General features: G+C 65.8%; 3 protein-coding genes across 3 annotated transcripts; all 3 read right to left on the bottom strand.

Moving 5' to 3' along the window:
* Nucleotides 1-1638: 1638 nt before the first annotated feature.
* CDC6 (cell division cycle 6) lies at nucleotides 1639-5373 on the bottom strand. The gene is made up of 12 exons (XM_040087363.2): nucleotides 5309-5373; nucleotides 4863-5105; nucleotides 4445-4663; nucleotides 3957-4156; nucleotides 3705-3868; nucleotides 3471-3577; nucleotides 3192-3331; nucleotides 3006-3106; nucleotides 2826-2890; nucleotides 2482-2681; nucleotides 2237-2377; nucleotides 1639-2150 (listed from the first exon to the last, which is right to left on the bottom strand). The coding sequence occupies exons 2-12, from the start codon at nucleotides 5095-5097 to the stop codon at nucleotides 2061-2063; spliced, it is 1662 nt and encodes a 553-aa protein (XP_039943297.1). The 5' UTR covers nucleotides 5098-5105; nucleotides 5309-5373; the 3' UTR covers nucleotides 1639-2060.
* Nucleotides 5374-5916: 543 nt separating this feature from the next.
* Nucleotides 5917-17236, bottom strand: WIPF2 (WAS/WASL interacting protein family member 2). The gene is made up of 8 exons (XM_040087491.2): nucleotides 17177-17236; nucleotides 10873-10985; nucleotides 10554-10686; nucleotides 10296-10415; nucleotides 9234-9884; nucleotides 7994-8203; nucleotides 7781-7882; nucleotides 5917-7094 (listed from the first exon to the last, which is right to left on the bottom strand). Exons 2-8 carry the CDS (start codon nucleotides 10933-10935, stop codon nucleotides 7054-7056), a joined length of 1320 nt encoding a protein of 439 aa, XP_039943425.1. The 5' UTR covers nucleotides 10936-10985; nucleotides 17177-17236; the 3' UTR covers nucleotides 5917-7053.
* Nucleotides 17237-17758: 522 nt separating this feature from the next.
* On the bottom strand, nucleotides 17759-25719 carry RAPGEFL1 (Rap guanine nucleotide exchange factor like 1). The gene is made up of 15 exons (XM_040087388.2): nucleotides 25284-25719; nucleotides 23384-23462; nucleotides 22892-23042; nucleotides 22720-22817; nucleotides 22107-22225; nucleotides 21798-21965; nucleotides 21612-21709; nucleotides 21381-21503; nucleotides 21110-21288; nucleotides 20937-21027; nucleotides 20127-20177; nucleotides 19827-19914; nucleotides 19684-19748; nucleotides 19437-19491; nucleotides 17759-18273 (listed from the first exon to the last, which is right to left on the bottom strand). Exons 1-15 carry the CDS (start codon nucleotides 25717-25719, stop codon nucleotides 18149-18151), a joined length of 1926 nt encoding a protein of 641 aa, XP_039943322.1. The 3' UTR covers nucleotides 17759-18148.
* Between the last annotated feature and the right edge of the window lie 1614 nt (nucleotides 25720-27333).

The raw sequence follows: 27333 nt of genomic DNA on the forward strand, positions 1-27333 counted from the left end.
GGACACCGAGCCCCCGCCGCGCACCCGGGCGGGAGCACGGCCGCGGGGCCGCCCGGGGCACAGCCGGGCACGGCACGTGTGTGTACGGGGACACACGTGTGCTGGAGCGGGGGGACGGGACCCCCAGCGGTGCCTCGGCCTCCCCTCATCTCTGCTGGGTGTCCCGGGGTGTCCCCACAGCTCCCAGCGGCAACGAACGGCTCCGGAGGGAGCTCCGGCACCCACGCGCCTGGATCCAGCTGCGCCATCGATTTTTCATCCGCTGCGGCAGAGTGGAGCTGGGGCTGGCACTGGCATGGCCGGGGGGTTGTGTCCCCTGCGCTGCCCCGCTGTCCCCGTCCCCTCGCACGCAGCCAGGACACCCCAGGGACAGTGACAGGACTGGCCACCCCTCGGCCTCAGCACGGGGCGCCCACTACGGCCAGCCTGGCCCAGATGTGGGGTGTCCCCGTGCCCTGCCTGTGCCACCATCGCCTCACCCATCACCATGGGGGGACGGGGATGGAGCAGCCGTGGGGACAGAGGGAGAAGGATGCCCGCCTGCATCACCACCACGTCACCGCGGACCCGCACGCTGCCAGGCGCTTCCTTCCTGACACTGTCACTGTGTGCCATGTCACCCTGTGCCGTGGGGCTGCGTCACTCCCCGGGGCTGGCACAGGGCAGGATGTAGGGAGCTGCAGACCCCCAGGCAGCCCACACCCAGCCCAGCTCTGCCCACAGGGAGGATGATGACGGTTCCCGCTCAACCCCAGAGCCTGGGGACAGGTGGCTGGGTCACGGTGCCCGCTGAGCTCCACGGTGTGGGGAGGGGCAGGGACAGGGTCCCCCAGGGCTCCTGACGTGATGAGGGCACCAGGACACAGCCCAGAGCAGGCACAGCCTGGGCTGACCCCGGCGCCCGCCCGTGCCGCTGCACACGTCCGACACATGGCAATGCCGGCTATAAATAGCGCCGGCAGCGAGGGCTGAGCCTGCTCGGGGCCCTCGGGGCTCCCAGATTCCCCTGTGCCCCCCCTGCCTCGCTTTCCCCACTGCTCCCCACGGCCAACAGGGACTGACATGTCCCCAAGGTGTCCCCTGGCCCTGTGTTGGCACTGCCCAATTTGTGGTGGCAGCCGGGGGCCTCCCCAGGCTCCCCTTCCTGTCCTTGTCCTGGGCACCCGGTGCAAATGTCCCCGTGTCCTGTGACCTGCAGGGATGCCACAGAGCTGGGGTGGAGCTGGGACATAGCAGGGCCACCCCCTGGGGCCACAGGGAAACTGAGGCACGCTGGGGACTCCTCACATCCTCCCCTACCAGCACCCCATCCCTGGCCAGGAGCTGCGGAGGGGCAGCCAGGGGTCCTGGGGCACAGGGTGGGATGGCAGAGGTGGGGTGGGATGGAGGGACTTGGGGCACAAGCAGAGACTCATCCCCTACCACTCCCCCCCCCCCCATTTGGAGCCCCCAACAACCCCCCCGCGATGAGGAAGCTGCAAAATTAGGTCAAAGCGTCCATTATTTAACAGAAATGGAAGAGCTGGGGCCAGGAGCAGAGGCTGGGGCTGGAGCCCAGAAGGGCTGGGGAGGGACAGGGCCGTGGGGCAGGCAGGGACTGGGGGAACAGCGGTCAAACAGGGGGACAGGAGCAAGAGCTGAACCAAAACAACTTTATTTCATGGCAGGAGATAAAGGGATCGCTCACCCCTGTCCTCTCCCCTCCAGGGGTCCCTGCACCCCCCTGCCACTGCCAGCACTGGGACCCAGAGCAGGGCTGGCACGGGGAAGGTTCTCCCTGCAGCCAGAGTGGTCAAGAAGGTTCCAGAAGGACTTGGGAAGGCCACAGAGGGGGTGGGGGTGTCCCAGCCTCCCGCCTAAGCTCCCGTCACGCAGAAACCCCAATATACCATTAATAATATTATTATATTAAAAATATTAATAAAAAGACCCCAGCCTGACAGCCCCAGGGCAGAACTTGGCAAACCTCCAAAAGCTCGGGAGCCACTTGTCAGCTCTTGCCGCAGCAGCGAAATCCCCCTCGGGGCCATGGGGAGGGGGCTGCTGGGGGTGGGGGGTGTTTAGTGCAGCCCCCGAGCCAGGATGCTGCCCACCAGCGCCGTGTCCTGCAGCCTGTGCTCCAGCGCTGCCTCCTGCAGCATCAGGGAAACCTGGGTGGGAGAAGAGGGATGCTCAGCAGCGTGCTGCCAAACCCTGCCCCATGGCTGGGACCAGCGCTGTCACCGCCCCACGGTACCTTGGCCAGCCGCGCCTCCTTGGCCCTCTTGAGCTCCAGGACACCGCGGGACTCCAGGAGGGTGACAAGGGACAGACACTCGGCCTGGTCGACGGCGGGGAGCTGCTGCCGCCGGCACACCTGGCTGTAGGTGTCGTGGAGCTGGGGAGGGCAAGGGAGGGGTTACACCACAGCAAAGAGCCCAAGAGACACCCCAGGGACACCCACTCGCTGCCCAGCCCCGAGAGGGACCCACGGCCACTCACCTTCCCCAGGGTCACCTCACGGGCGTGCGAGTGCCGGGCAAGCAGGAGCAGGGAGCAGAGCAGCACCTTCTGCTGCAGCGGGAACGTGTCCTGGGACCCCTGGGACCCCCTGGCCAGCCGGTCCCCAAACACCTCCGAGAGCACCCGGGAGATGTGCGGGAGCCCCACGCGCTTGGGGACGGGGGACGCCGGGGAGTCACCTGTGGGACAGAGAGAGGATCCCATGGAGGTGAGGAAAGGGAGGCGGTTGTGGAGCGAGGTGCCCCACAAAGGGAGCCCAAACTCCCACTGAAGCGACCCCAGAGGAGCGCCCTGGGGTTTTGGCTCTGGCAGCAACGACTCACCCCCGGGCAGTGGCTTGAGCAGGGTCTGGCCTCGCACCTCCAGCTCCACCACCTCCACGGCGCGCCTGGGGAGGGACAGCCCTGAGCGCCAGGCAGAGCGGGCACCCCTGGCACGGGCACCACTGGCACAGGGAAGCCGTGGAGACCGACAGGACACCGCGTTTTGGGGCACACACTGACCTACAGACATCCAGGGCCTTGCGAGCATCACCGGAGACCGCAGAGACCTTGCGGGCACAGAACTGGAGCGCGGCAGAGTCCACGACGGGGTCACCGGCCACCTGTGAGGCACCGGGGCCGTCAGTGCTGCCAGCAGTGCTGCCAGAGGAGCCCCTGTCCCCCCCTCTGTCCTCCCCGTGTCCCCACCTGCCCCAGCCGCTCCTGCAGGATGCGGGTGAGCTGCTCCTTGGTGTAGGGTGCGAAGTGCAGCAGCTGGGGGCTGCCAGCTGGGTGGGCTCGCAGCCTGGCCAGGCTCCGGTCCGTCAGGTCCAGGGCGTTAGCCAGACCTGCAGAGCGAGGAGAAGAGGAGGATGAAGGTTGCTCTCCAAGGAAGGAGAAGGGGTGGGCTGCAAAGGGAAGTGCCCATCGACCCCCACAAAAGAGGGAGGGTACCCAGGGCAGCAGTGCCACACCCTGCATACTCACCCACAAGAACGAGCCTGGAGCTGGGCAGCTGGGGCCACTCAAAGAGGGTGTAGAGCACGTCCTGGTCTTTGCTCTCCAGTTGGTCCAGCTCATCCAGCACCAGGAGGCTGTGGGAAAGCCCAGATCAACCCCTGCTCTGTCCCCTCATAGCACTCCAAGCAGGGAGAGCAGAGCTGCTGCCATCCTGGCATCCAGGGGGAATCCCACTCCACCCACGAGAGACTGGGAACTCACACCATGGGCCCTTGGGCCGTCAGATGCTTCTCCAGGCTCCGGACGCGCTCCCGGCCAGTGGCCACGGGCAGCCCTAGGTGCTGTGCCAGGGCAGGGAAGACACTGTGGGGGCTGCCCAGTGCCATGCAGTTCAGCACCACAGTCTTGCTCCCAGCCAGCTTGTCCTGCCGGGAATGGGAACGTTACACAGGCCCCATCCCACTGCCCCCCAGCCCCACAGAGCAGCCCCACGGCCGTGGCCATGGCACACACCTTGCAGTCGAGCAGAACACGGCTCAGACAGGCTGTTTTCCCAGTCCCAGGGGCTCCGGACACGTAGAGGCTGCCGGGACGGCGCCCCAGGACGTGTTCCTGCAGGAACTGCCTGAGGATCCCCGTCTCCTGCTCCCTGCCCTGGAGCCGGTCAGGCACGGCTGCATGCAGCACCTGCTTGGCCTGCTGGTAACAGGTACCTGCACGGGGAGCAAGAGGACTCAGGGATGGATGTGGCACTGCTGGGACCCCATCCCAACTGATCATCATCCCCATCCATGTCCCTGTCCCCATCCCCATCCCTGCCTTCACACCTGTCCCTAGCTCTGTATACCCATCCCCAACCCCATCCTTTGCTCCACCCTCAACTCTGCCCCTATCCCCATCCATATTCCCAATCCCTATCCCATCCCTGCATCCCAATCCCTATCCCATCCCTGCATCCCCATCCCATCCATAACCCCACACCCAGCCCTGCCCACGCTCACCTTCCTGCCTGAAGAGCCGGGTGCGTGGCTGCTGCCCGCTGAGCCCCGAGCTCCGAGGGGTCTCTGGCCCCCTGCTCCGCGGGGATGGCTCCAGGCCCTTGGGCTGCTCGGGGGAGGCTGAGGGGTCCCCAAAGAGCAGGCGACGGCCTCGGTTCTCCTTGCTGCGTTTGGCCGGGGAGCCAGGCAGGGCATGGGGGACATTGCACAGGTTGTCATCACCTGCAGGGGCAATAGGCTGGTGCTGAAACGGGGCCGCTCTCCCTGGGAGATTTTGTGCTTCAGCCCCCGCCAAAAAATCCCGCAGGAGCCCGAAATGTGGGTGAAGCCACAAACGCAGCTGAGCCAGAGCTGGACGGGGCTGGGCCCATCCGTCTGCCCCAGCCCTGCGGGGTGAGAAGGGGGATGAGGAGGGACTCACCCAGGCGTTTTCGGGGGCTCAGGGGCTGCACTTTGGGGCTCAGGGGCTGCGCTGTGGCCCGGCTTGAGCGTGTGTCCGAGGTGGCCTGGCCGGGGTCGGCGGGGCCCGAGGCCTTGGGGCACGGAGCAGGGGCATCGGGGTCGCTCTTGGCCGAGAGGGCAGCGAAGCGGCGGGCGCTCCTCGTGCGGGGGAAGCCGATGGTGGGCTGGCTCTGCGGGCTTCTGCTGCTGGCCATGGCGGGGGCTACGGGTGGAGGAGGACAGCGGTCAGAGGGCGGGACCCCGGTCAGGTGAGAAATACCGCCAGCCCCGCGGGTCCCAGCCACCCCCTGCCCCCCAGTCCCCGTCCCCACCGCGCTGGCCCCCATCGCTGGCCCCCATGTGCCCCCATGTCCCCCCATGTCCCCCCAGATCCCCTCCGGGTCCCCCCCCGCTGCTGCCGCCAACCTTCTCGCGCCAAATCAACCCCGGCTCCGCACTTCCCGCCACCAGCCCGAGCTGGCCCCGCCCCTTTCGCCCCATTGGCTGCGCGCTGCCGCCGCCGCCAATCACCGCGGCCGGAGGAAGGGCCGCAACAGGGCAGCCAATCAGCGAGCCCACCCGAGGCACGGCGGAAGGTGCCGAGAGCGGCGCGCGGGGCGTGCTGGGAGCTGTGGTCCGCCTGAGGGGACTCCGCGCTCCCTGTGCCCGCAGTGCTCCTACGACTCGCGCCCCCATCCCAACCTTCCCCGTACTCCCAGTGCCACCAGTTCCTCCTAGTCTGCCTTTCTATTGCCGCCCAGTCTTGTCTCTCCATGCTCCCAGTACTCCCCACCGCGCTTCTCCCATGCTCCCAATGCCCACGCCCACCGATCCCCCCTCCCCCTGCTCCCAGTGCCCACAATCCTCCTTCCCAGTGGTCCCAGTGTCACCAGTAACCCCGATCCTGGCTTCCTTCCGCCTCTCTGTGCTCCCAGAACCCTCCACTCTGCCTACCAAAGTTCCGTGCCCCCACCCCTTGGGGCATCACCTCCAAGAAAAAGGGTTCCTGGAGATCTCCACATTAGACAGTGTCCTTGACATCATTTATCACTTTATTACTTTTATTTAAATGTAATTTCCAGCTCCTCCAAATTCCTCTGTTCCCTTTTAAAAGGGCCCCTCGCTGCGGGAGGGGCAGAACCGTGTTGAACCTTTATCAAACCCAAAGGGCAGCGCTGGGGGGGGGGGCCTCATTCTCCAGAGAAACCCCCCACTCACCCCTCACCCACCTCGCTCCAGCCTCAACAGGGGAAGGTCCATCGTCATAGAAAAAAAAATCCCCTGAATGAGCCCCAAACCCATCTGCAGGGGTGCCCCCCCCCAGCCCGTGCCCTTCCTGCTATGGTACAAAGAGATCAGTAACTACGTTAGTGTGACCCCCGCCGCGGGAACACCGAGTCCGGCTGGGCAGGGAGTGTAAGGCAAAACATCACCGGCCCCCAGGGCCCCCCATGTGCCCCCTGACACGCCAGACCCAGCACGAATGCCCACACCCCCCCCCCCCGAACACGTAATTAGTGTTTTCTTGTTAGCTCAAGTTTGGGGGGGTCAGCAGCGAGAGCCAGGAGAACCCTGCAGGGGAGTGCCAGGGGAGCAGTGGTTTTGAGGGGGGCACATGGGGGTCCCCACCAGCCCAGAGCTGTTGGGGTGTCCCTGTGTGGTCCCACTCACGTTTCCCCCCCTGCTTCTACTGGCTCCTGTGCAAAAAAAGCAACGGGCTGTGCCGGGATAACAAGGTTCCACCAGGGTAACGAGGCTCTGCCAGCCTGTCCCTGCTTCTCCTCGCTCTGGGGGTCTCACAGCGTGTCCATTCCCTGCCTGACCCCAGCCTCTCTCCATGAGCCCCCTGGTCCCAACAGCCAGCACACGGCTCAGCCTCGAGTCCTGTGCCTGGCCCCCAGGCAGGTTCCGACCCAGGATCCGTGAGGAGGAATGAGGGATGGACCCATCCAGGCTTGCCACGAGGTCAGAGAGCCCTGCGGGGTGCATAGATGAGGCGGGGCTGGCGGAGCACGCTGGACTGGGGGGATCCGCTTGTCCTGGGAAAACCGCAGCGGCTGGGAGTGTGTCATGCAGGATCCGGGGGGCTGGGAGCTGGGGGGGGTCCAGCTGAGGAAGGGGAAGGAGGTCCATGTCTCTGCTCTGGAACAATCCACCCGCACAGCCCGGTTTCACCTGGGGATGGGGGGCAGAGGGGGAGCCCCACGCGTAGCTGGAAGACAAGGAAGCCTGTTGGAAGCAGGAGCTCCGCAGAGCCGGATCCAGCACGTCTGCTTTCCCTCCTCCACACCCCCGCGCCAGCTGCCGGCCCCCCCCGACCTCCCCGCGGAGATCTGGAGCCTGGGATTTGCGCCTGGCAGCAGCCGCTGCAGCCGCACCGAGCTCGGGGCTTTTCAAACCCGCATTAAACATTCATGGCTCTAAAAATAAACGAGCATCCCATTCTCCCCGGAGTCTCCGCCGGGATCCGCAGCGCTGACGCGCAGCACCAAGGGCACTTTGAGCTCTGCCGGGTCCGAGTGCCGGCGCGCGGGGCCTGAGCTGGGATAAGCACAGGGTCTGCATTGCCCCAGCCCCAGCTCTGGCTGCGGCATCCTTCGAGAGCCCCTTCGGTACCAACGGTGCTCAGCAAAGGCAGGAATGAGCCCAGCAGGCAAACCAGGAGCAGGTGGGATAGGGCATCCGCACAGCCCAAATTTCTGACCCCCACCACAGCACAGAGAGCTGCCTTCAGGGCTTGGTACCCCCGGGAATGGGGCTCAGCACCCCCAAAACACAGGCAGGGCCCAGGGCACGGCCACTGCACCACCTACCCAGTGCAGGGACAAACAGCACAGTGCCAGCCCCGAGAGCACAGGAGGGGAGAGGGAATTTGGGACACCCCCTCCTCCTGCTCACCTCTGTTTGTTTTGCTGGGGTAGATTCTCTGGAAGTATTTATATTCCTCTGGGGCTGGGAAGTCTTCAACGGGATGAAAGGAGTATTTGGATTCAAAGTCATCTGTGAACAAACGGGAAAAGGCGCAGGTGAGGGAGGGGCAGGCTCTGGGGGAGCCTGGCCAAAGCCACAGGGCTCGGCTCCGAGGCGGATCCGTGCGGGATTCCCACTCACCCAGGAATGCTCTGACGGTGGAGATGGAGTCCCGGTGCCCGTTCCGCACGGGCGGCGGTGGCGGCGGCGGCCCGGCCGGGGTCCGGGTGGGTGGCGGCGGGGGCTTCCCCCGGCTGGGGGGCTCGGCGGGGCCGTGCAGTCTGTAGGGGGGCGGGGGCGGGGGGGCGTCGCGCCCTCCGTTCCGCAGCATCGGCGGCGGGGGCGGCGGAGCTGCGGGGACAGCGGGGTCAGCGCCGCGCGGAATTCCCGGGGCAAACCCAGGGACATCCCCCCCGAGCGTTCGGGGCCAGCTGCTGAGCCAGACCGCGGCCCAGGGATGCTCCTACGCGTTGCCTGGAGATTTCCTGCTGGCTCCTGACATTTGCATTCCTCATCCCTGCAGTGCAGGGACCAGCCGGCCCCGCTGCCCCACTGGCTCACTGCCCGCCCCAGCGGCTGCTCCAGCCCCAGATGCTCCCAGCCCACACTGGGCACAGGTCCCTCCGCACCAGAGGGGATGATCCCAGGAGCAGCTAGGATCCCGCACATCCCCGAGTCTGAGGGCAGCGGCTCCACATGGAGCTGCATGCCAGACTGGAAGCCACATCTGCAGTGTCACCAAGGCAGCGACAGGATCCACAGCCCCTCTGACCCACCTCTCACTCCTGCCCAGCCTCCCGCAGAGGCTCCGTGGCAGTTGGTGCTCCTCATTAGCCTAATTACACCCGGGCTGACAGCGCAGATCCCCAGCTGTAGCTCTGAGGAGGGATTCTGGCAAGGCCAGAAGGACGGAGCGGCTTGGCAGCGGCCCAGGCAGGAGCTGCGGTCTGGACGGGGAGCCCAGGAGTGCACGGGGGGGCACCAGGGTGCAGCCAACACCAGTCCCAGCCAAGGGGACACGCTCCCGAGGGCTGCACATCCAGGGAAAGGCTTCTCCCTGCTCTGCCACAGCTTTTTGCACTCTCCCAGTGACATTTAGGAAGCTCAGGGGAGCTGTGCTTGACAGCACACCAGGGGAGCACGGGCAGGACTTGCCCAGCCACAACCCACCATCAGCTCCAGGCTTGGAAGGAGCTGGCTGGTGATGGGACAGGACCACGGACATATGTTAAACGTGGCACTGAAACTCCTGCACCAGCTCAGCCCCTACACCACACGCAGAAAACTCGCTGTATCCCAAAGCCAACTCTCACCCGCCACCTCACACCAACCCCTGATCACCCCAGCTGCGCCCAGGCACCACGGAACGAGCGGCTCTTACCTGCTCCACGGCTTGGGGGGTCTCTGGCCGGCGGCGGGGGGCGGCTGCTCTGCAGGGACGGGGAGGCAGCAGCGGGCGGCGGCGGCGCCAGACCCCGCATCGGGCCCGGAGCCTTCCTGTGCAAGGAGTTGTGTCTCTGCGGCAGCTCCGGAGCCAACTCGCTGCTGGGGCTGGAAGGGCCGTTGGGGACGCCGGGGGGTTGCCGGTAAGGGGGAGGCGGAGGGGCGAGAGACTGGCCCTGAGCGCCCGACCGGAGACTGACTGGGGAAGGAGGGGGTTTGATGGGCGGCGGGGCCGGGGGTCCGTCCCTGCCGCCGGGCAGGCGCTGTCCCGGGGTGGGCGGCAGCGGCTTCTCCCGGTTGTAGGGCGAGGCCTTGGCGTGCGCCGGAGGGGGGGCCGGGGGGGCGGCGGCGCGGCGGCCCGGCGGTGGGGGCGGCGGGGCCGAGGAGCTGTGCTTCATGCCGGTGCCGCCGGCGGTGCCGGGCCGGGACAGGTCAGGCAGGGAGGGTCTCTGCGTGCGCGGCAGTTCCGGTGGGGACCCCCGGCCGCTGTCGGCATCGTCCTGAGGGCGGCTGTTGCTGGCAGGCACGGGGGGCCTGGGAGCAGCTGCTCGGGAGCCAGGGACTTGCAGGGTTTGTTTAGTGGAGCTGTCTGCGGGGAAGGAGAGCACAGTGAGGGGTCAGGCACGGCACGGGAGCAGGGTGCTGTCCCTGCACAGAGCCATGGCCAGGAGGAGGGCTGGGCCGGCTGTCTGATACACACAGGGAGCTGACACCGAGCACAGCCACGCACAGCTCCGCTCTCACTCCTCTACTCTGCAGCCACCACAGAGAACACACAGCGTTCAGCAATACACAAAACTCCTGCGCCCTCCAAGAGGTCTGTGTGCGGGACTGAGGCTCAGGGAGGGCACAGCTGGCCTGTGCCATGCATGGGATGTGATTTGTGGTCCCGCCTCTGAGCAGCTGAAATCCCCAGGGATACACAATGAGAGCCTAACCCCTTCCTGCTCAGGGCCCTCCCCAGGGACCCCCACGCAGACCACGGGCCTGTGGCCATTACCTGTGCTGTCCTTGGCTCCCACAGGTCTGAGCTTGGGAACGCCGCCTTGGAAGAGGCCACCCTTGGGCTGGATGGCAGCTGAGCCAGAGCCGTAGCTGCTGCCGCCGCTGCCCTTGGGCTCTGAAAGGAGGGAGGCAAAGAGGTTAAGCCTGGAATTATCCGCTCCTCCAATGAGGAGCTGCTGGGAACCAGATGGGCGAGCGCCCTGAAGGACATGGCAGCGCCCAGCACGGGGCCGGGAGCCTCCCGGGGACTCACTTTCCAGGATGGGCGCACTGCGGTCATTGATTTGGGTCACTTTCCTGAGCTTGGTCCCTTTACAGATGTCCTGCAGGAGGGCCCCGCGGCCCCGCTGCTCCTCTCGGCTCAGCTTTGGCGGTTCCGTGTTCGCCTGGAGAGGAGCAGCAGCTCAGCATCTCTCCGAGATCCCCCCGGCACAAGAACAATGCAGCTCCACATTCCCACCTCCCTGAGCACCCCACCCCTGCCACAGCCAGCCTTCTGCAGGGAAAATTCCTCTGGCAAGTGGCTCCACGTGGGGACAGGCCACCTCCCCGCCCAGCGAGGTGACCCCTACCTGACTGAGGGTGGGGGGTGGTGGGGGGCCGGGGGGCGGCGGCGGGGGAGGAGGGATCGGCATCCTGGTGGCTCTGGCTGCTCAGTGCTGGGGGCAGACCTCGGCATTCATGCCTGCGGGAAGGGAGGAAGCGGTCAGGGAAAGCAGGGAAAGCCGGCGGTGAAACACAGACCCAGGGAATTGTGCTCCTGTGCCCGGAGCTCGTGCAGAGCAGCAGCTGGAGCTGCTCTCCCAGGCTGTCCCAACACCCTGGAGCAGCAGGTCCCAGAGGTGGGAGCTAGCACATCCCCACCCCAAATCCCCAGGGCCCCCACAGCAGTCAAAACCCAGGATATGTCTCACACAACCACCTCGCTCGGCGGACAAAACCCAGCCAAGCTGATCCTGCACGGTCCATCCAGCTCCTCCAGCTGCAGCCGGAGGCTGCTCGCTTGGGGCTGTGACAGCAGCCCACCAGCACTGGCACGTGGCCCCATGGCCTCTCCAGCCATGACCAGGGTAAATCTGCCAGATGGCGCCGGCTCCGCAGCAGCCAGAGCGGCACGAAGCAGCACGGGACTGCCATGCGGCTCCCATCGCTGAATTTCCCGACCTCTCGTCTCCTACATCAATAACCCCCCAGCACTGAAGGCTCCCTGTGTCCCACAACTCCAAAGCCCCCTCAAAGCCATCCAAGCAATCAGGGAAACCAGCTTTCCCAGCAGGGATCTGGCAGCACTCCAACTCAACTCGCCAGAAGCCCAGAACGAACCTGTCTGGCACCACGGCTCACCTGGAACAGCTCCCGAGACTCCGCAGGGCCCGGGTAGCTCCGCTCGGCACTGGAGACGGAACACAGAGGGAGTGGGGACAGGAAGAGGAGCCTGAATCACTGGGAGGTCACAGGTCCTCGTGCCACTGACAGCAGTGCTCAGGTAGGGCCTCCCGTAGCACCAGCTCAGGGAATTGGAATGTCATGACTGGAGGCCTTGCTCACCACATGGAGAGTCCCAGGCACCCGGGGCAGATCCTGAGGCAGGGGACAAATGTCCCTCTCTGGGCCACAGATGTTATTCCCACAGGAAAACCTATTCCACAGTCACTAATGGGAACCACACCACCAACAGGAGGAAAGGACAGGGCAGTTTCACACCTGAAACTTCTGATTTCCAAGTCCTGACCCCCAGGGCAGGTGACAGAGGGCACAGGAACGGCCCCCACCACAGGGAAAGTTCCTTTATGACTCAGATTTTTACCAAGTTTTAACAACCAGATCCCTTCTCACACTCATCTCCTGCTAGATAAGCTATGACTTCCTAATCCCACGGGACACAGGTCCATCCTCTGTCAGATATTCCCAAGGTGTGAGAACGGGAAGCAGGGAGCAGCAGCACGGCTGCTACAGCAGCAGCTCCCCTGCCCTTGGGCAAATCACTGGCTCTGGGGTTCAGAGAAATACATAAATACCTAAACTGCCTTTTAATTAAAATCAGCTCTTCTACCCTGTGAGAACTCCTCAGCTACAGCTCCATCAGGAAGACATTCCTCCCTCTATCTCACGGCATTTTCCAAGTCACCCAAGACTCCCAGCTCCCCAGTGCCCTCCCGTAACAAACCCCAGCCCGAGCTCCAGGCCTCGCACGCAAGAGCCGACGTCCCTCGATCCCTGTGGACACTCCAGTCGGGAACAACGCCCAGCAAACCCATCCGGCCTGTGCCTTTCCCGCTGGAGCAGGATCACAGACGGCTCTGAACGCGCTCGTCTGGGACGTGTCGGAACAGGAACACTTTTCCCTGTGCTCCTTCCCACCCGCAGTGGGATCACAGGGCCAGGGTGGCACGAGTGGCTCCGGGCAGAGCCCCAGCCGTGCTGGATCAGCTGCCGGAGGGAATTAGCAGGGATCCAGCAGAGGAATGCGCCAGGTAATGAGACTCCTGACTCTGGGTTCGTGTGTCACAGCCCTGAGCCAGCACAGGAGTGATGCCAGGGCCACCACCTCTGCTTCCGACCCATGGGAACGTCACGCGTTGTGTCCCCGCTCTGCTCCTGCGCCCGCCGGTCACTCCCAGGGTGACACTTCCCTCGGCGGCCCCTGTGACAGGGACGCATCTCACAGACAGACAAACAGGGGTTTGTCAGCTGGCACAAACCAGCCAGTGCCACCCGTGCCAGGCCAGCACTGCTTGGGTCTCTCAGTGTGACCTGCTGACACCCTGCGACAGGCTCCAGACAATCCACAGGGACAATCCACAGGGACAATCCACAGGGACAATCCACAGGGACCTGTAGGACAACGGGGGTATTTCTACAAACAGATCACGAGTCACTATCTCCACTCTAAGGTGCCCTTACAGCAAAACCTGCGCTCGGATCCAGGCTCTGACCTAGAAGAGCAAGAGGAAGGGAGAGAAGAGTTTAAGCTAAAGCAGCTTGAGGATAAACTGGAGCTGAATTCCCAAGAAACAGGTCATTCCATTTCAGCGCACGGCCCCATTCGGGCTGGGGATTAACAGCAAAGGTCACATTGAAAAACCAAAATCGAGAGGCCCCGAACTCAGCACATGGCTGGGAAAAGCTGAGAGCTCCGTGTGGGAATGGTGCCTTTGAAATACAGCCTGGATCTTTCATGTGCAAGAAGACAGACCCAGCTGATACAGATTAGGGAGACAGGAGCTAAATCCTCCAGGAAAAGAGAAAAGGGGGGAGTTTTCTTCCCAGCACCCCTTCATGCCTGGCAGAAGCTGTCCCTGCGAACAATGCTCTAACTTCTCCATGCTCCTTCTCTTTGTTCTTCCTTTCCAGGACCCTTCCACCAAGACACATCAGAGCCTCTGAGGGCTCCACATGCCGTGGTGGCAGCTCCCTGTGCTCGCAGGGAAAGCGGCTGGGAAGAGCTGAATCCAAAGAAACCAGCGGATAAAAGCTGGGCTGAGGCAGGAGGGGCAGGTTTACACAGTGCCTTTGCTTTTCCAATCCAAACCAAACCTCAGGAAAGCTCTGAGCAAAGCATGAGGAAAACAAGGTGTGAAAAGCTGTCCCTAGGGAGGAGGGAGAGATCAGGAGATCGAGGTCACCCTGTGGAAAGCTGCTTCAGAGCTGCTGTTTCACAGGCTGGAGCCCACCACGGTCACCACAGACCCCCTGGCAGTGTTTTGGATCAGCACCTCCCTGTCGACCCTGGGATCAAAACACTACTAAATCGCAAGAACTTGACATTCAGCTGCCCCTCGTCCCCTAAACGCAGCAGGATTGGGCAGATCCGGCCCAGCCTGGGAGACACACCACATTTTCCAGGCATTTTTCGAGTCCCTGTTTGCTGTGGAGGGAACTGAAATGCCCCTCCCCAGCAGCAGCCCCCATTCCGCTCATCCCGGGGGGATTGCTGCTGGAGCAGGACAGGCAGCAGCAGTGACCTTCAGCCGCCTATTTCCTCGCTTTTTCAGGGGGATTTGGGCTCCGGGCGGATTTGTATTTCACATTTGCAAGCCCGAGCTGCAGCGCCTCATCCTCAGGGAGGCTTTGAACTGCAGATCAAGAGGAATTTCCACCCTCTGATGTCGGTGCAGAAATGCGGCCGCACCGGTTTGGGAACGACTTCCAAGGCTGGACCTCTCCAACACCCGCCCCCGCGCCTTTATCTTCCCTCTCTTCCCATCCAAACCCGCAGTTCCTCTGTTACCCCCTCCCAAATTCCAACCCTGTCCTCCTCGAAGCCTGACATTCCTGCCCCGATCCCGAGGAGCTGAGGATGCTACATAAATAATTTATCCTGAGCGACAGCCATCGCAGGATTTAAGGTCATTCAGGCTTTTAAAATCCTATCAGCGTGCTTCCCGAGCCGAGCTGCCAGCTCCATTTGGAGCATCCCGCGGAGCCGGCGCATCCCTGCGTGCAGACAGACAGACATGCTCCCACCCCGCGGGATCCAGACGCTCCCTGCGAATTATTAACAACCCGCAGGCTCTGACGAGGCGTTTTTAACAAAAACCCCAAACTCCAGAGTTTCTAACTCCTCAGGACGAGCTCCACAGCCTCAGTTTCCCCATCCACCCACAGCTTCTACAACCTCAGTTTCCCTATCCACCAGCAGCTTCCACATCCTCCGTTTTCCTCTCCACGATTTCCCCGGCCTCAGTTTCCCCATTCCCAGCTTCCACAGCCTCAGTTTCCCCACCCCTGGCTTTCCCATCGCCGACCACAGAACGCCCAGCTCAGTCTGTCCCTTGCTCCCATCTCATCTCAGGTCACTCAGCAGAGGAAACCTTTAATCAGGAGCAAGGAACCCGGTCCCAAAATTCCGCTGCAGCAAAGGGAAAAAGCAGGAAAAGCCCGTCCTGCCGGGCCCGCAGCCTTCCCTGCCGCTCCCCCTTTGCCGAAGAGGCAAAAGGAAGCCGGGAAGGGAGAGGTGGCACACGAGGGGCTGGGCAGGAACCGAGGGGCTGGGCAGGAACCGCTGAATTATTCCAGCGGGAGGAAGCGTTAGGAGACGCGGGGACTTCCCGGTTCCTTTGAGCCGGAGCTGGGAATTCCGGGTGCAGTGATCCTGACAGTGATCCCAACAAAGTGGGATCCCGCAGCGGACGTGTGCCCCGGGTCCACCGGCCCTCCCATCCATGCCACCCTCGGCACGGTGGTCAGGAAGGCCGCTGGACCGGGAGCAGGGAGTCCTGGAGCTGGAGAGACAGCTCAACTCCAGTGTTGCCCAGAAAAGCTGTGGCAGCCCCATCTCTGGAAGTGTTCCAGGTCGGATGGGGCTTGGAACAACCCCTTCCAGTGGAATATGGGATTTAAGGTCATTTCCAGCTCGAGTCTTTCCAGGATTCCACGGAATTCTGTGTCCGTGGTCATCCCTAAGCCACCACAGGCTCCAAAAGGTCTGCCCCTCCTTCTCCTGTACCCCAAAAAGGGTTCCCCCCTCTCCCCACGGGCTCCAGTGCATCCCCAGCCCTTCCTGTTCTGGGCATCCACAGCGTGGGGGTCCAGGGGGGTCCTGGGAGTCGGTGTGAGGGTCCCAGGGGTCACAGAGGGGGTGCAGGGAGATCCTCTGAAGGGTGGAGGGATCCCAAGGGTCATGGTAGGGGTCCCAGGTAGACACAGAGGTCACACTGGGGGTCCCTGGCCCTGCTGGCTCTGGACAGCCCCACAGGGGTCTTGGGGAGGGCACCCTGAGGTGACCCACGGGTCAGTGGGGAAGGGACAATGGGGTCATGGTGGGGGTCTCAGAGGTGATAGGAGTCCCAGGGGAACACTGTGGGGTCAGAGTCTCCATGCTGGGGGTCCCCAAGATGGGATCCCAGGCACCTGGCCCCACCATTTCCAGGTAGCCCCAGGTTGGGGTCCAGGGGGGTCCTGGGGAGGGGTGGAAGGATCCAAGGCATCAATATGGGGGTCTCAGAGGGATGCCAGGAGTCACAGTGGGGGTCACAGGCCCCCAGCCCTGCCAGCTCTGGAGACCCTCAGGTTGGTGGGGGGTCCTGGGGAGTGGTCCCTGAAGTGACCCAGAGGTCAGGGGTCAGTGTAGGGATCTCAGGGCAGTCCCAGAGGACACTCTAGGGTCCGGGTGGAGCTCCCAGACCCCTGAGCCCGCTGGTTCCAGCCAACCCAAAGACAGGAGTCCAAGGAAGGGTAGAGAAGTCCAGCAGGTCAGTGTGGGGGTGCCAGGGGTCACAGGGGGTCTCAGGCCCCCGATCCTGCCAGTTCCAGGCACAGCCAGGGTGGGGGTACAGGGAGGGTCCTGGGGAGGGATCCCATATATAATCCAAGGGTCACGGTGGAGGAGTCCAGGACAGCGCAGGGGTCTCAGTGGAGGTCCATGAGGGTCCTGGGGACAGGTCTCAGAGGAGATCTGGGGGTCAGAGTGGGGGTCCCCATGACGGTGGGGTCACAAGCCCCCAGACCCACCGGTTCTGGGCACACCCAAGCTGGGGGTCCAGGGCAGTTGTGGGGAAGGGTCCCTGATGTCACCCAAGAGTCAGGAGGTGGGAGATCTCACCGGGGTCAGGGTGGGAGGGCACACGGGCTCCACGGGGGTCTCCAGCCCCCCCGGTTCCTGGCACTCAACAGGCAGCACCGCGGACCCTCGGACGGCCCCAGGGACCCCTCAGACGGCTCCAAGGACGCTCAGCCGGCCCCGGGCACCCCTCAGATCCGCGCAGGCCTCAGCGCACCCCCCGCCCCGCCGGTCCCAGGCTCCGCACAGGCCCCACGCGCCCACCCCAAGCCACCACACCCCACACAGGGGTCCCGCGGCCCCAGTCCCGGCCCCCCGAGCTCCGCCAGTCCCGGCCCGGCCCGGCCGATCCCCCCCGGCCCTCCCCCGCTCACCCGCGGCTCCTCCCGCCGCTCCCGGCCCCGGCCCCAGCCCCGCCGAACGAAATGGCGGTCGCGGCCCTTCTGCGCCTGCGCGACCGAACAGGATATGGGCGGGGCACGGCGGGGCTGCAGCGCCATGATGAGGAGGTCGACTGGCCATGAGGTACGGCCTCATCATCGCCATCTTGGGAAGGTCACGCTGACTCCGTGAGTGTTCGTGCCGCGGCGTCCCGGTGACCGAAGGCAGAGCGGCAGCACCGGGGAGAAAATCCCCACTCTGCGCCCGAACGCAGCTGAAGGCCCCTGGTGCCGTGACAGAGCGCTTGTCCGCCGCCTGTCCCGCCCTTCCGCCATATTGAGAAGGTCAGCTGATGGCCCTAGCGGCGGCCATGTTGGGAGGGTTGACGGAAACAGTTGTGATGCCGCCATGTTTGGAAGGTCAAGTATTTACGCAGCTCTGCCGCCATCTTGGGAAGGTCGGCTCCGCCCTGTCCATGACGCCACCATGACGTCACACGCATCGATGCTGTGACGTCACTCCCACCATGACCTCAATCCCTACCATCACATTCGAGACAGATGCCGGGACAGACTTTTATTGGGGCTCCCAGCCCCACCCCCAGCTTGATTTTTTTTTTTTTTTTCCTTTTTTCCTCCTTTTTCTTAAAAAATAAATGTACAATTCCGGACAGCGGCGGTAGAAAATATACACGTCTGGGGTGGGGTGGGGGAGCGGGCCACACATACAAAAATAGAGGGGACAAGGAGGGGGACATGGCCCCCCCAGAGGCCCCTGTGCCCCAGCCAGGGGAGGGGATGGGGGGAGAGGGGGACGCGCTGGGGGGGTCCCCAAACCCACCCCACACCCCCCAAGGGTGGGGGCAGCACCCAAGGGCCGGGGCTGGGCAAAGTGCGTCAGTGCTGGGGGGCTCCGGGCCCCCCGGGGGGGTCCCGGGGTTTGGGGGTCCCGGGGCGAGCCCCCCCTCACTGGCTGCCAGGCTCCAGCTTGTAGGAGAGCTCGAAGAGCAGGTTCTGGTTGTCGATGACGCGCAGCTGCCGCACGTAGGCCTTGGTCTGCAGCTGCGCCGGGGACGCCTCCAGCTCCAGGCCTGGGAACGGCCCCGGAACGGGGAACAGAGCCGGGGAACAGGGATGGAGGGATGGGGATGGGAAAATGCAGCGTGGGAATGGAGGGGATGGGAATGGGAAAATGCAGCGTGGGAATGGAGGGGATGGAGGGATGGGGATGGAGGGATGGGGATGGGAAAATGCAGTGCGGGAACGGAGAGGATGGAGGGATGGGAAAATGCAGTGTTGGAATGGAGAGATGGAGGGATGGGAAAATGCAGTGTGGGAATGGAGAGGATGGAGGGATGGGAAAATGCAGTGTGGGAATGGAGAGGATGGAGGGATGGGAAAATGCAGTGTGGGAATGGAGAGGATGGAGGGATGGGAAAATGCAGTGTGGGAATGGAGAGGATGGAGGGATGGGAAAATGCAGTGTGGGAATGGAGGGGATGGAGGGATGGGAAAATGCAGTGTGGGAATGGAGGGGATGGAGGGATGGGAAAATGCAGTGTGGGAATGGAGAGGATGGGAATGGGGATGGGAAAATGCAGTGTGGGAATGGAGGGGATGGAGGGATGGGAAAATGCAGCGTGGGAATGGAGGGGATGGAGGGATGGGAAAATGCAGTGTGGGAATGGAGAGGATGGGAATAGGAAGTTAGAAGATGGCAGTATGGGATTGGGGATGTGGCAATGATGATGGGATGGAGGGAGAGGGATGGAGTACAGGGATGCAGGGATGGCAAGGCAACAGTGGGAATGCAGGGGATGTGGGAATGCAGGGGATATGGGAAGGAAATGGGGGTGGCCGTGTGAAAGTGGGGATTGAAGGAAGGAAGAGATGCAGGGGATGCAGATGACGGGATTGGGATGCAGGGACAGGGGTGGGGATGAAACAGCAAGGTGGGAACGGGGATGTGGGGACAGGGATTCAGGAAAGGGGATGCAGGAATTCGGGGATGCAGAGTGAAGGGATGAGATGAAGGGATGGATGAGGGGTGAGAACACAGGGATTTAGGGATGCAGGGACACAGACAATGAGGTGTGAGGACGCTCTGGCCACATCCCCATCCCTCAGGGCCAGCACCGCCGGTTCAGGGCCGTGTGGGCCCCCCCAGCAGTGCCCCCCAGGCCTGGCAGTGCCCCCCAGGCCTGGCAGTGCCCCCCAGGCCTGGCAGTGCCCCCTCCCCGTGCCCCGCACTCACAGAGGGGGCGGCTCCGGTACTTCCGCACGGTTCTCACTTTCTCGGCGATGCAGTGCTGGGGCACAGAGAGAGACCCCAGAGTCAGCCCCAGCCCCCTGAGAGCCCCCCCCAGGGACCACTGACCCCTCCAGGAGCCCCCTGAGCACCCCAAACCCTCGGGGGAGGGGGTCTCCAGCCCCTCAGGGGAGTCCCCTCTCCCCTGCCCTCGCCCTGGGGGTCCCTCACCCCATTTTCCCCTAGAACCCACCAGTTTCTCCACGTTCACCAGCCCGTCCAGGAGGGTCTTGCTGCCTTCATGCAGGAAGGTCAGATCTGGGGGAGAGAGGGGGTGATGGGGGTGTCAGAGGGACCCCAACCCACCGAGGGGAAGCCCCTGAGACCCCCCCTCACCTTTGAGGATGAGCGGCACGAAGGGGATGATGGGGGGCTTCATCTTGGCCAGCACCTCCCGGTAGGTCTTGTGGTTCCTGCAGGGGTCCTGGGGGGGGAATGAGGGAGTCAGGATTTGGGGGGGCTCCCCAGGGGTGCCCCAGATCTCCCCCCACCGTGCTGGTGGCCTGGAGGAGAGGGACAAGGACACCCCAGGACACCTCAGGAACATCCCCTGCTCACCAGCACCCCAAACACCCCCAGGGGGGGCCTGGGGAGCCCCCCAAAACACCCAGAGCAGCCCCCACACCTCTCACCCACCGTCAGGTTCTCAAACTTCCGAAACAGATTCTTGAATTTCCCTGGGAGTTTCTGGAAGACAAAACAGGGGAGAGGGTAGGGAGCATCCAGCGGGGCCAGGGAGCACCGAAGGGGAGAGCAGGAGCATCCAGGAGGTTCCGGGAGCACCCAGGCAAGAGTCAGGGAGCATCTGAGGGTGTCCAGAAAGGCCCAAGAAGGTTTGGAAGCATCAAGGGGTGGTCTGGGAGCACCCAGAGGAGTCCTAGAAGCGCTGAGGTGGGGGTGAGAGCTTCTAGAGGGTTCCAAGAGCACTCAGAGTGGGGTCAGGAAGAGCCCAGGAGAGGTCTGGGAGCAGCCAGATGTGGGCACGAATATCCCAAGGGTCCTGGGAGCACCTGGGCAGTGTCAGGGAGCACCCAGAGGTGGTCTGGGAGCATCCGGAGAATCCTGGGTGCACTGGAGGGTGGGGTGGGAGCACCCAGGGCCAGCCCAGGAGCACCCAGAAAAGTTCTGGGAGCACTGAGAGGGAAGGGAGTTCCTGGGGCAGGGGGGGCGGGTTCCAAGAACACACCGGGGGGGGGGTCTGAAAGAACCCAGGAGGGGTCTAGGAACAGCCAGGTGTGGGCACGAGCACCCCGAGGTTCCTGGGAAGACCCAGGTGGTGTCAGGGAGCACCCAGGGGTGGTCTGGGATCACCCGGGAAAAGCTCAGGGAGCACCCAGGGGTGGTCTGGGATCACCCGGGAGAAGCTCAGGGAGCACCCAGGGGTGTTCAGAAAGGCAGAGGAAGATCTGGGAGCACCGTGGGGGTCGGGGGCGCTCCAGCCCTCACCTCCCAGGTGAGGCGCAGGCGGCTGACGGCGGCGTTGTTGAGGCCGATGACGATGGCGTAGAAGGAGAGCATGTCCTGGTTCTGCTTACAGCTGGTGGGGGACAGCGTCAGGGCCGGGCTGGGCGCCGCAGGGACCCCCACCCCTCGGCGGCCCCCCGAGTCCCCCCACTCACATGGCGGCGATCTTGATGAGCTTCTTGAGCAGGTGGGCGCGCTTGCCCAGCCCCTCGCAGAGCAGCAGCTCCGTGCCCACCCAGTGCTGCACTTCGCTGCAGCGCTGCAGCAGCAGCTCCAGGTTCGCCGTCTCCCGCCGGCCCCGCTCCCCGTGGAACACGTAATCCACGAATTCCAGCTGCGGGGGAAGGGGTGGAGGGGGGGATCCGCACATTCCATCAGAGCTCCCCCTCCTCCTCCTCCTCCTCCGCTCCCCCGAGCCCCCCGAACCTCGTGGATGCAGCGGAAGAGCTCCCAGTGGAAGGCCGTGAGGTGGTTGGCGACATCCTCGGGCTCGGCACGGTGGATCTCGGTGTCCCCCGGCACCACCTGGATCTCCTCGGGCAGCGGCACCTGCCAGGGGACCCCGCACGGGGCGCTCAGGGGGTGCCGGTGCCCGGGTGGGAGGGTGCCGGGGCCGGGCAGGTGACGGGGGGTGGGGGTCCCCACCGCGGAGCTCACCAAGGAGTCGAAGGTGTCCCTGGTGCAGGCGAAGAGGTGGCTGTTGATGCCCAGGGTGGTGAACACGCACTCCTCGCTGGGCTGCAGCACCGCTTTCTCTGCCGCGGGGCACAGGGTGGGCTCAGCACCGGCTGGACCCCCCCCCTCAAAACCCGCCCGCAGCCCACCCCGGCCCCCCCCGGGCACCTCCGGACGAGGCCATGGTGACCAGGATGAGGGCGTCCCCGCGGGCGCTCTGCTCCTCCGAGTACTGGAGCTTCTCGGTGACCGAGGCCAGGATGTCCTGCACCGAGGCCGAGAGGCGGCTGCGGATGGTGACGTACGAGTGGTCGGGCATGTACACGCGGCAGAAAACTGGGGAGAGGGCGGGGGGTCAGCGCCGGGCACCGCCCACCGGGGAAACTGAGGCACGGAGAGGGCACGGCCCCGTCCAGCGGCTGGTGGATCACGGAGGGGACCCCGGTCCCCGCCTCGGCTCCCCCCGCAGTCACTCACTCTCGTCAGAACCCCGAAATGCCACCCGGGTCTGCAGGCAGGAGTCGATGCGTCGGAAATGCCGGAACAGCGGCTTCACCTGCTTGTTCGGGGGGACAGGACGGGGCTCAGGCAGGGCCCTGGACCCCCGGGGCTGCACCCCGAGACCCGCGGGGCGCCCTGGCAGTCCACAGCCAGGGCATCGCTCGTGGGTGCTGGGCTGGGCACAGGGGCACTCGGAGGGTGGGCACAGGAGCTGGGTGGGCACAGGAGCTGGGTGGGCACGAGGCTGCGGTGGGGAGGGGTCTGAGGCTGCGCATGGCGAGGGCAGGAGGGGGGCACAAAGCTGAGTGTGAAGGTGCAACCGGGGGGCTCCAGGGTGGGCTGCTACAGACCCCTCCCCACCCAAGGGCCACAACTCCTTCTCCTTCCTAAGGACTCACTGACCCACAGGGACCCCCAGGACCCTCTGTCCTCCCCAGGGACCTCCTGACCCAGAGGGAACCTCACGGTTCCCTGTCCTGCCTGGGGGTCCCTTGTCCCACAGGGCTCCCTGTCCTCCCCTGGTCCCCCCGGGGAGCCCCGAGCACCAGGCACCCCCAGCACCCCCAGCACGCCCTGAGCCTCTTCTCACTTGAGCTCCACCGTCTCCACGAGCTGGTGCAGCTTGATGATCTCGTCCTCCAGCTCGTGGTAGAGGGACGTGTCCTTCATGATAAGCAGGTAAAGCTCCTGTGGGGCGAGAGGGCTCAGGGCCGGGAGCACAGGAGACTGAGGTGGGGGGGACACGGGAAGGGGACACCCACCTTGATGACCTTCCCGGCGCTCTCCTCCTCCTGCAGCAGCCCCTTGTAGGTCTCGAGGAAGTGCAGCAGCACGGCCAGCACCGCCCGCTTGCGCCGCAGCCCGGACCCCTCCTCCCAGCGCGCCGGGGGGCTGCCAGCCGCCAGCACGAAGGTGGCACTGTCAAGGACGTGCCACGGCAAGGAGGGACCCTCGGCCGCCCCCCAGCACCCGCTGCACCGAGGGTCGTCGTGCCCTCCCTGGTGGCACACACTGCCCACCCTCACGGCACCCCAATCCCCTTCTTGCTGCTCCTGTGAGCCCCCCCAGAGCAGCCCGTGTCCCACTTCTCCTTGCACCCACCGTGCCCACCCCTGTGTCACCCTCTTGGCCACCCTTGTGCCACCGCCATGTCCCCTCCATGGCCACCTCACTGCACCCCAGTGCCCCTCTCACTGCCAGCCTCGGACCCCTCCTCACCCACCCTCGCGGCCCCCCAGGGCCCCCCAGGATATTGCTGGTGCAGCTGCTGCAGGAAGCGCTCGGTGGGCAGGAACAGCGAGTGGGTGAGCACGATGTCATCCAGCAGCGACTCTGGGGGGGAACAGGTGTGGGCACCCCTCCACAGAGAGCCCCCCGACACCCTCCATGCCCCAGCGGGGCGGATGGGTGACGGGAGCCACGGTAACTCGCAGGGCGACACCGGGAGAGGCCGAGCCCCACGCGAACCCCCCCGCGTGGCGCTGACTCAGGGCCCGCTCCCAGCCCCGGGGCAGCCGGGCCCGGCCGAGCCGGTGTGGGGGCAGAGGCGCCGGCAGGGCGGGACCGGGGCCCCGACGCCCCGGCACACCCGGGAGCCCCGTGAGAGAGCCCGGCCGCGGGCACAGCAGGACGCGGGGAAGGGAAACTGAGGCAGCAGCTTGGGGCACACGGGGCGGATGCCGCAGCCGGGCTCTCTTGGGCAGCGTGGGTGGCACCACCCTGTGAAGGTGTTTTGGCGGGGCCAGGTGAGGTGAGGGCCGGGTACTGGCATCAGTCACCACCACGACCTTTGGACGAGGCACGGCTCCCTCGCCCGGCGCCAGGGGAGTCCTCGGCCCCGAGCGGGTCCCCAGCCGGGGGTGCCCAGGGGGCTGTGCCCACGTGCCCCAGGGATACTCTGGGGGGGCCCCGGAGCCCTTCCAAGGCCCAAGGACCTGACCCGTGGAGGGGCCATGCGGAGCATCCACCCAGCCAGCCCCCAGACTGTAAACCCGGTCACGGATCAGTGCCAGGCCAGGGCAGAGAGTCCCCTGGCACTCCCGCGCCGGGCACAGCACCCACGGGGCTGCCGAAAGCAGGACACGGCAGTCTGGGGCACCGGGACAGGCAGGGGCACCAGCGGCACGAGGGGTACAGGTACACGGCCCCCAGCTCTCCCAGCCCCTTCCCAGGTTCTGCCCGAGGGGCAGGAGTTGAACACCCCCCATCCCTTCAGGCTGCAGCCCCCTCCAGTTCTGCCTCAGTTTCCCCATCCCTCTGCAGCACTCATGCTGTATCCCAGAGTCGCGGGGATGTTTCCCCGTGTCGGGACCCCCATGCTGGCTCCTGCCCCCCTGCTCCCTGCCAGCCCGGGCACCACCAGGCCTGGCAGCGTGTTTGTGCAGGGAGGACCTGATGCTGCCAGTCCCAGCTCGCCCCTACCCGAGGGCTCCTCTTGTCGGTGGTTGTGCCCAATCCCAGTCCTGCCATCACCGGAGCGGGGGGCTGGCAGCACCCTGGGGTCCCCGACGGCCTCTGGTCCCGACTGCTGAGTGGGATTGGCCGGGACAGGGATCCCCGTGGTGCGAAAAGGCTCCCACGCCCCCTGCACCCAGCCTGGCACCCACCCAGCCCTGGCACCGAAACCACCCCAACACCTGGGCACGGGGAGCCACGGTGGGACGGCACCGGGAGGCCTGTGCCGGAGGAAAGGGGCGTCCAACCGGCCCCCCCTCCACTGCAGCTCCAGTCAGGGCTAATTTTAGCAGCGGGAGGATGTTAAGGACCATCCAACCGGGAGGTGGATGCTGCAGTGAGACTGCCGGTGCCCGGCCACCCCCGGCCCCACCGAGCTGCCACTGAGCCCATAACCCGTTGCCAGCCCCTCTGCCTCTCTCTCTTCCCCGGGGAACCCCTGCCCACACCGCTGCCCCGGCGGGGACCCAGCCTTGACCTTGTCACCCCAACCGGGCGCCGCTGTGCCCTGTGCAACCTCACCCGTCTCACCGGGCACGGGGGTCGCGCACCCCGCTCTCTCCCACCCCAGCATCCACCAGCGCACCCCCCCCCCTGCAAGCAGCGGCCGCCCCCGGTCTCTCCCCGCTCCGCCGCATCGCCCGCGACCCAGGCGCTCCCCGCCGCGCAGCCCGTCCCGGCGGTCCCGCAGCCCCGTACCTGCCCCGCAGCCCCTCCCGTGTGCAGCCGCCGGCAGCCGGTCCAGGAGCGCGGCCAGGAGCCGCTCGGGGGGCGCGGGCGCGGCGGGGGCGCAGCCGCAGCCGCAGCAGCACCGGGCGCCGGGCGGCGGCTCCGGGCTCGGCGGCTCCCGGTCTCGATCCCGCTCCCGGTCCCGATCGCGGTCGCAGCCCGGTGACGGGTCCTCAGGGGAGCGGAGCGGAGCCTCGGGCGGCCGTAGCTCCAGCCAGCGGCCCTCGCCCCCCGGTACCGGCCCCGCGGGCCCCGCCGGCTCCTCGGGGGAGGTGGGCGGGCGCGACAGGCTCTGCCGCCGCGGCGCCGGCACCGACCCCGGCCCCGGTACCTGCCCCGGGGGGGCGGCGGGGCGGACGGGCAGGTGCGAGCCCGGCTTCTTCAGCAACTTCTCCAGCGGCTTCATGGCCGCCCGGGCGCGGCGGCGGCGGCGGCTCAGGGGCCCATCGGCGGCGGCGGCGGCTCCGTTCGGCTCCGCTCGGGCTCGGGCCGCGGCGCCGCTCCCCGCCCGCCCCGCACCGGCTGCGCGTTGCGCCCGCCCCACACCGGCCCCGCCGCCCGCCCCGCCCCGTTACGGCCCCGCCGCCGCCGACCCCGGCACCTGCCCGCCCCTTTCCCCGCACCGCCGTCGCCCCCGGGTCCGCCAACGGCACCTGCCCGCCCCCTCCCCGCAGCACCGCGCTCGGTACCGAACCCGCCCCGGGGCTGTGGTGACGCCGGCTGGCAGCAGGACGCGGTCACCCTCCGCAGCCCCGCACAGGTGATGCATTACACAGCCCCGCATCCACCTCCCCGCATTCCCCTGTCGCATCCCCGGGCCTCCCCGCCCCGTACACACACCGTACAGCCTGGGGGGACACAGCACGGAGCCTGTCACCCTCCGCTGTCACACACCGCCACCGCGGGGCACAGCCCCACAGCCCCCTGCCACGGGCTGCCTCACAACCCCGGCACATCCCCCGCACACCCGCGCGGTTCCCCCGTGCCAGCCCAGGGGCTCATGGCACCGCGCCTCTCCAGAGTCCCCTGCACGGGGGACACACCCCCAGCTGTGGGGTGACCCACCCCCGGACCCCCAGCCCAGCCCTCTGCACCCGCCGCAGCGTGGGAAAAGGCCGGGGGTGTGTGCGAGACCCCCCACCCTGGCACTCCTGGGGCTGGGTTCCTCCCGCGGGCAGGGTGGGCACGTCGGGGTGGCTGCCAGACCCCCCCCAACCCTTCCACCGCCTGCCAGGCTGGAACGGGCCCCGGCGTGCCGGGACAGGTGCCGGGGCAGGTTTCGGGGCAGGGCAGGGCGAGATGTGGCGCTTGCCTGGGGCTGATCCTCCTGCCGCGCTCCCGCGGGGTGCTGAGCACCCATCCTGCCCGTGCCCACTGCCCCCAGCCCCACCTTGCACCCTCTGCACGGGCCAGCAGGTGCCAGCGCCCTTCTCCCGGGTCCATCCCCCTGCAAAACCGCGGCCCTGTGGCATCCCCGCGGTGGGGTGGTGGCAGCGGCCGTGGGGACAGAGCAAGTGACCCCACGGCCTTTGCCGGGCCCCACGGCCCGGGGGTTCGGGTGGAGATGCAGGAACGAGGGTCCCGGCAGCTCCCGCTTTGTTCCCGCTTCGCCTCCACCCGGCAGTTGCCTGGCAACTCCATCCATGCGGCTGCCGGAGAGCGGCAAAACGTCCCCACATCCCCATCCCCGGCTGCATGGTCCTGCCGGGATGGCACAGCGCAGCCCCTCCTCTGTTCTTCCAGCTCCCACACCCCATCCAACAACCCCCCCAAAAATCCCACTCTGCTGAGCTCCTCCATCCCCTTTCCCCACGGCATCTGGGCAAGGGTTCTCAGACCTGGGTGCATGTGGTGCTGCTGGCCAGGTTCAGCCATGCAGAGAGGGGCTTCTCCTCACAGCAGGAGGGGAAACTGAGGCACGGAGAGACCCCCCCCCCCCTCCCCGAGACCCCACTCGCTGGTGGTAACGGGGATGCTCCGGGCCGCACGAGCAGGAGGGACCCGGAGCGCTGTGCCTTGC

Source organism: Hirundo rustica, chromosome 27 (genome assembly GCF_015227805.2).
Source record: "Hirundo rustica isolate bHirRus1 chromosome 27, bHirRus1.pri.v3, whole genome shotgun sequence".
NCBI classification, from domain to species: domain Eukaryota; kingdom Metazoa; phylum Chordata; class Aves; order Passeriformes; family Hirundinidae; genus Hirundo; species Hirundo rustica.

Excerpts from the sequence above, each read along its gene's own strand:
- CDC6 (XM_040087363.2), bottom strand. The coding sequence starts at position 5,097 with ATGGCCAGCAGCAGAAGCCCGCAGAGCCAGCCCACCATCGGCTTCCCC. Across the intron at positions 3,869-3,956 it reads GTGTTCTGCTCGACTGCAAG|GACAAGCTGGCTGGGAGCAA; the intron begins GTGTGTGCCATG and ends CATTCCCGGCAG. Across the intron at positions 2,151-2,236 it reads AGGAGGCGCGGCTGGCCAAG|GTTTCCCTGATGCTGCAGGA; the intron begins GTACCGTGGGGC and ends TCTCCCACCCAG.
- WIPF2 (XM_040087491.2), bottom strand. The coding sequence starts at position 10,935 with ATGCCGATCCCTCCTCCCCCGCCGCCGCCCCCCGGCCCCCCACCACCC. Across the intron at positions 10,687-10,872 it reads CACCCCCCACCCTCAGTCAG|GCGAACACGGAACCGCCAAA; the intron begins GTAGGGGTCACC and ends GCTCCTCTCCAG. Across the intron at positions 8,204-9,233 it reads CCCCCCAAGCCGTGGAGCAG|CTCCGCCGCCCCCGCCGCCG; the intron begins GTAAGAGCCGCT and ends CTGTCCCCGCAG.
- RAPGEFL1 (XM_040087388.2), bottom strand. The coding sequence starts at position 25,719 with ATGAAGCCGCTGGAGAAGTTGCTGAAGAAGCCGGGCTCGCACCTGCCC. Across the intron at positions 21,710-21,797 it reads CACCATGGCCTCGTCCGGAG|AGAAAGCGGTGCTGCAGCCC; the intron begins GTGCCCGGGGGG and ends GCCCCGCGGCAG. Across the intron at positions 19,492-19,683 it reads TGGTGAACGTGGAGAAACTG|CACTGCATCGCCGAGAAAGT; the intron begins GTGGGTTCTAGG and ends TCTGTGCCCCAG.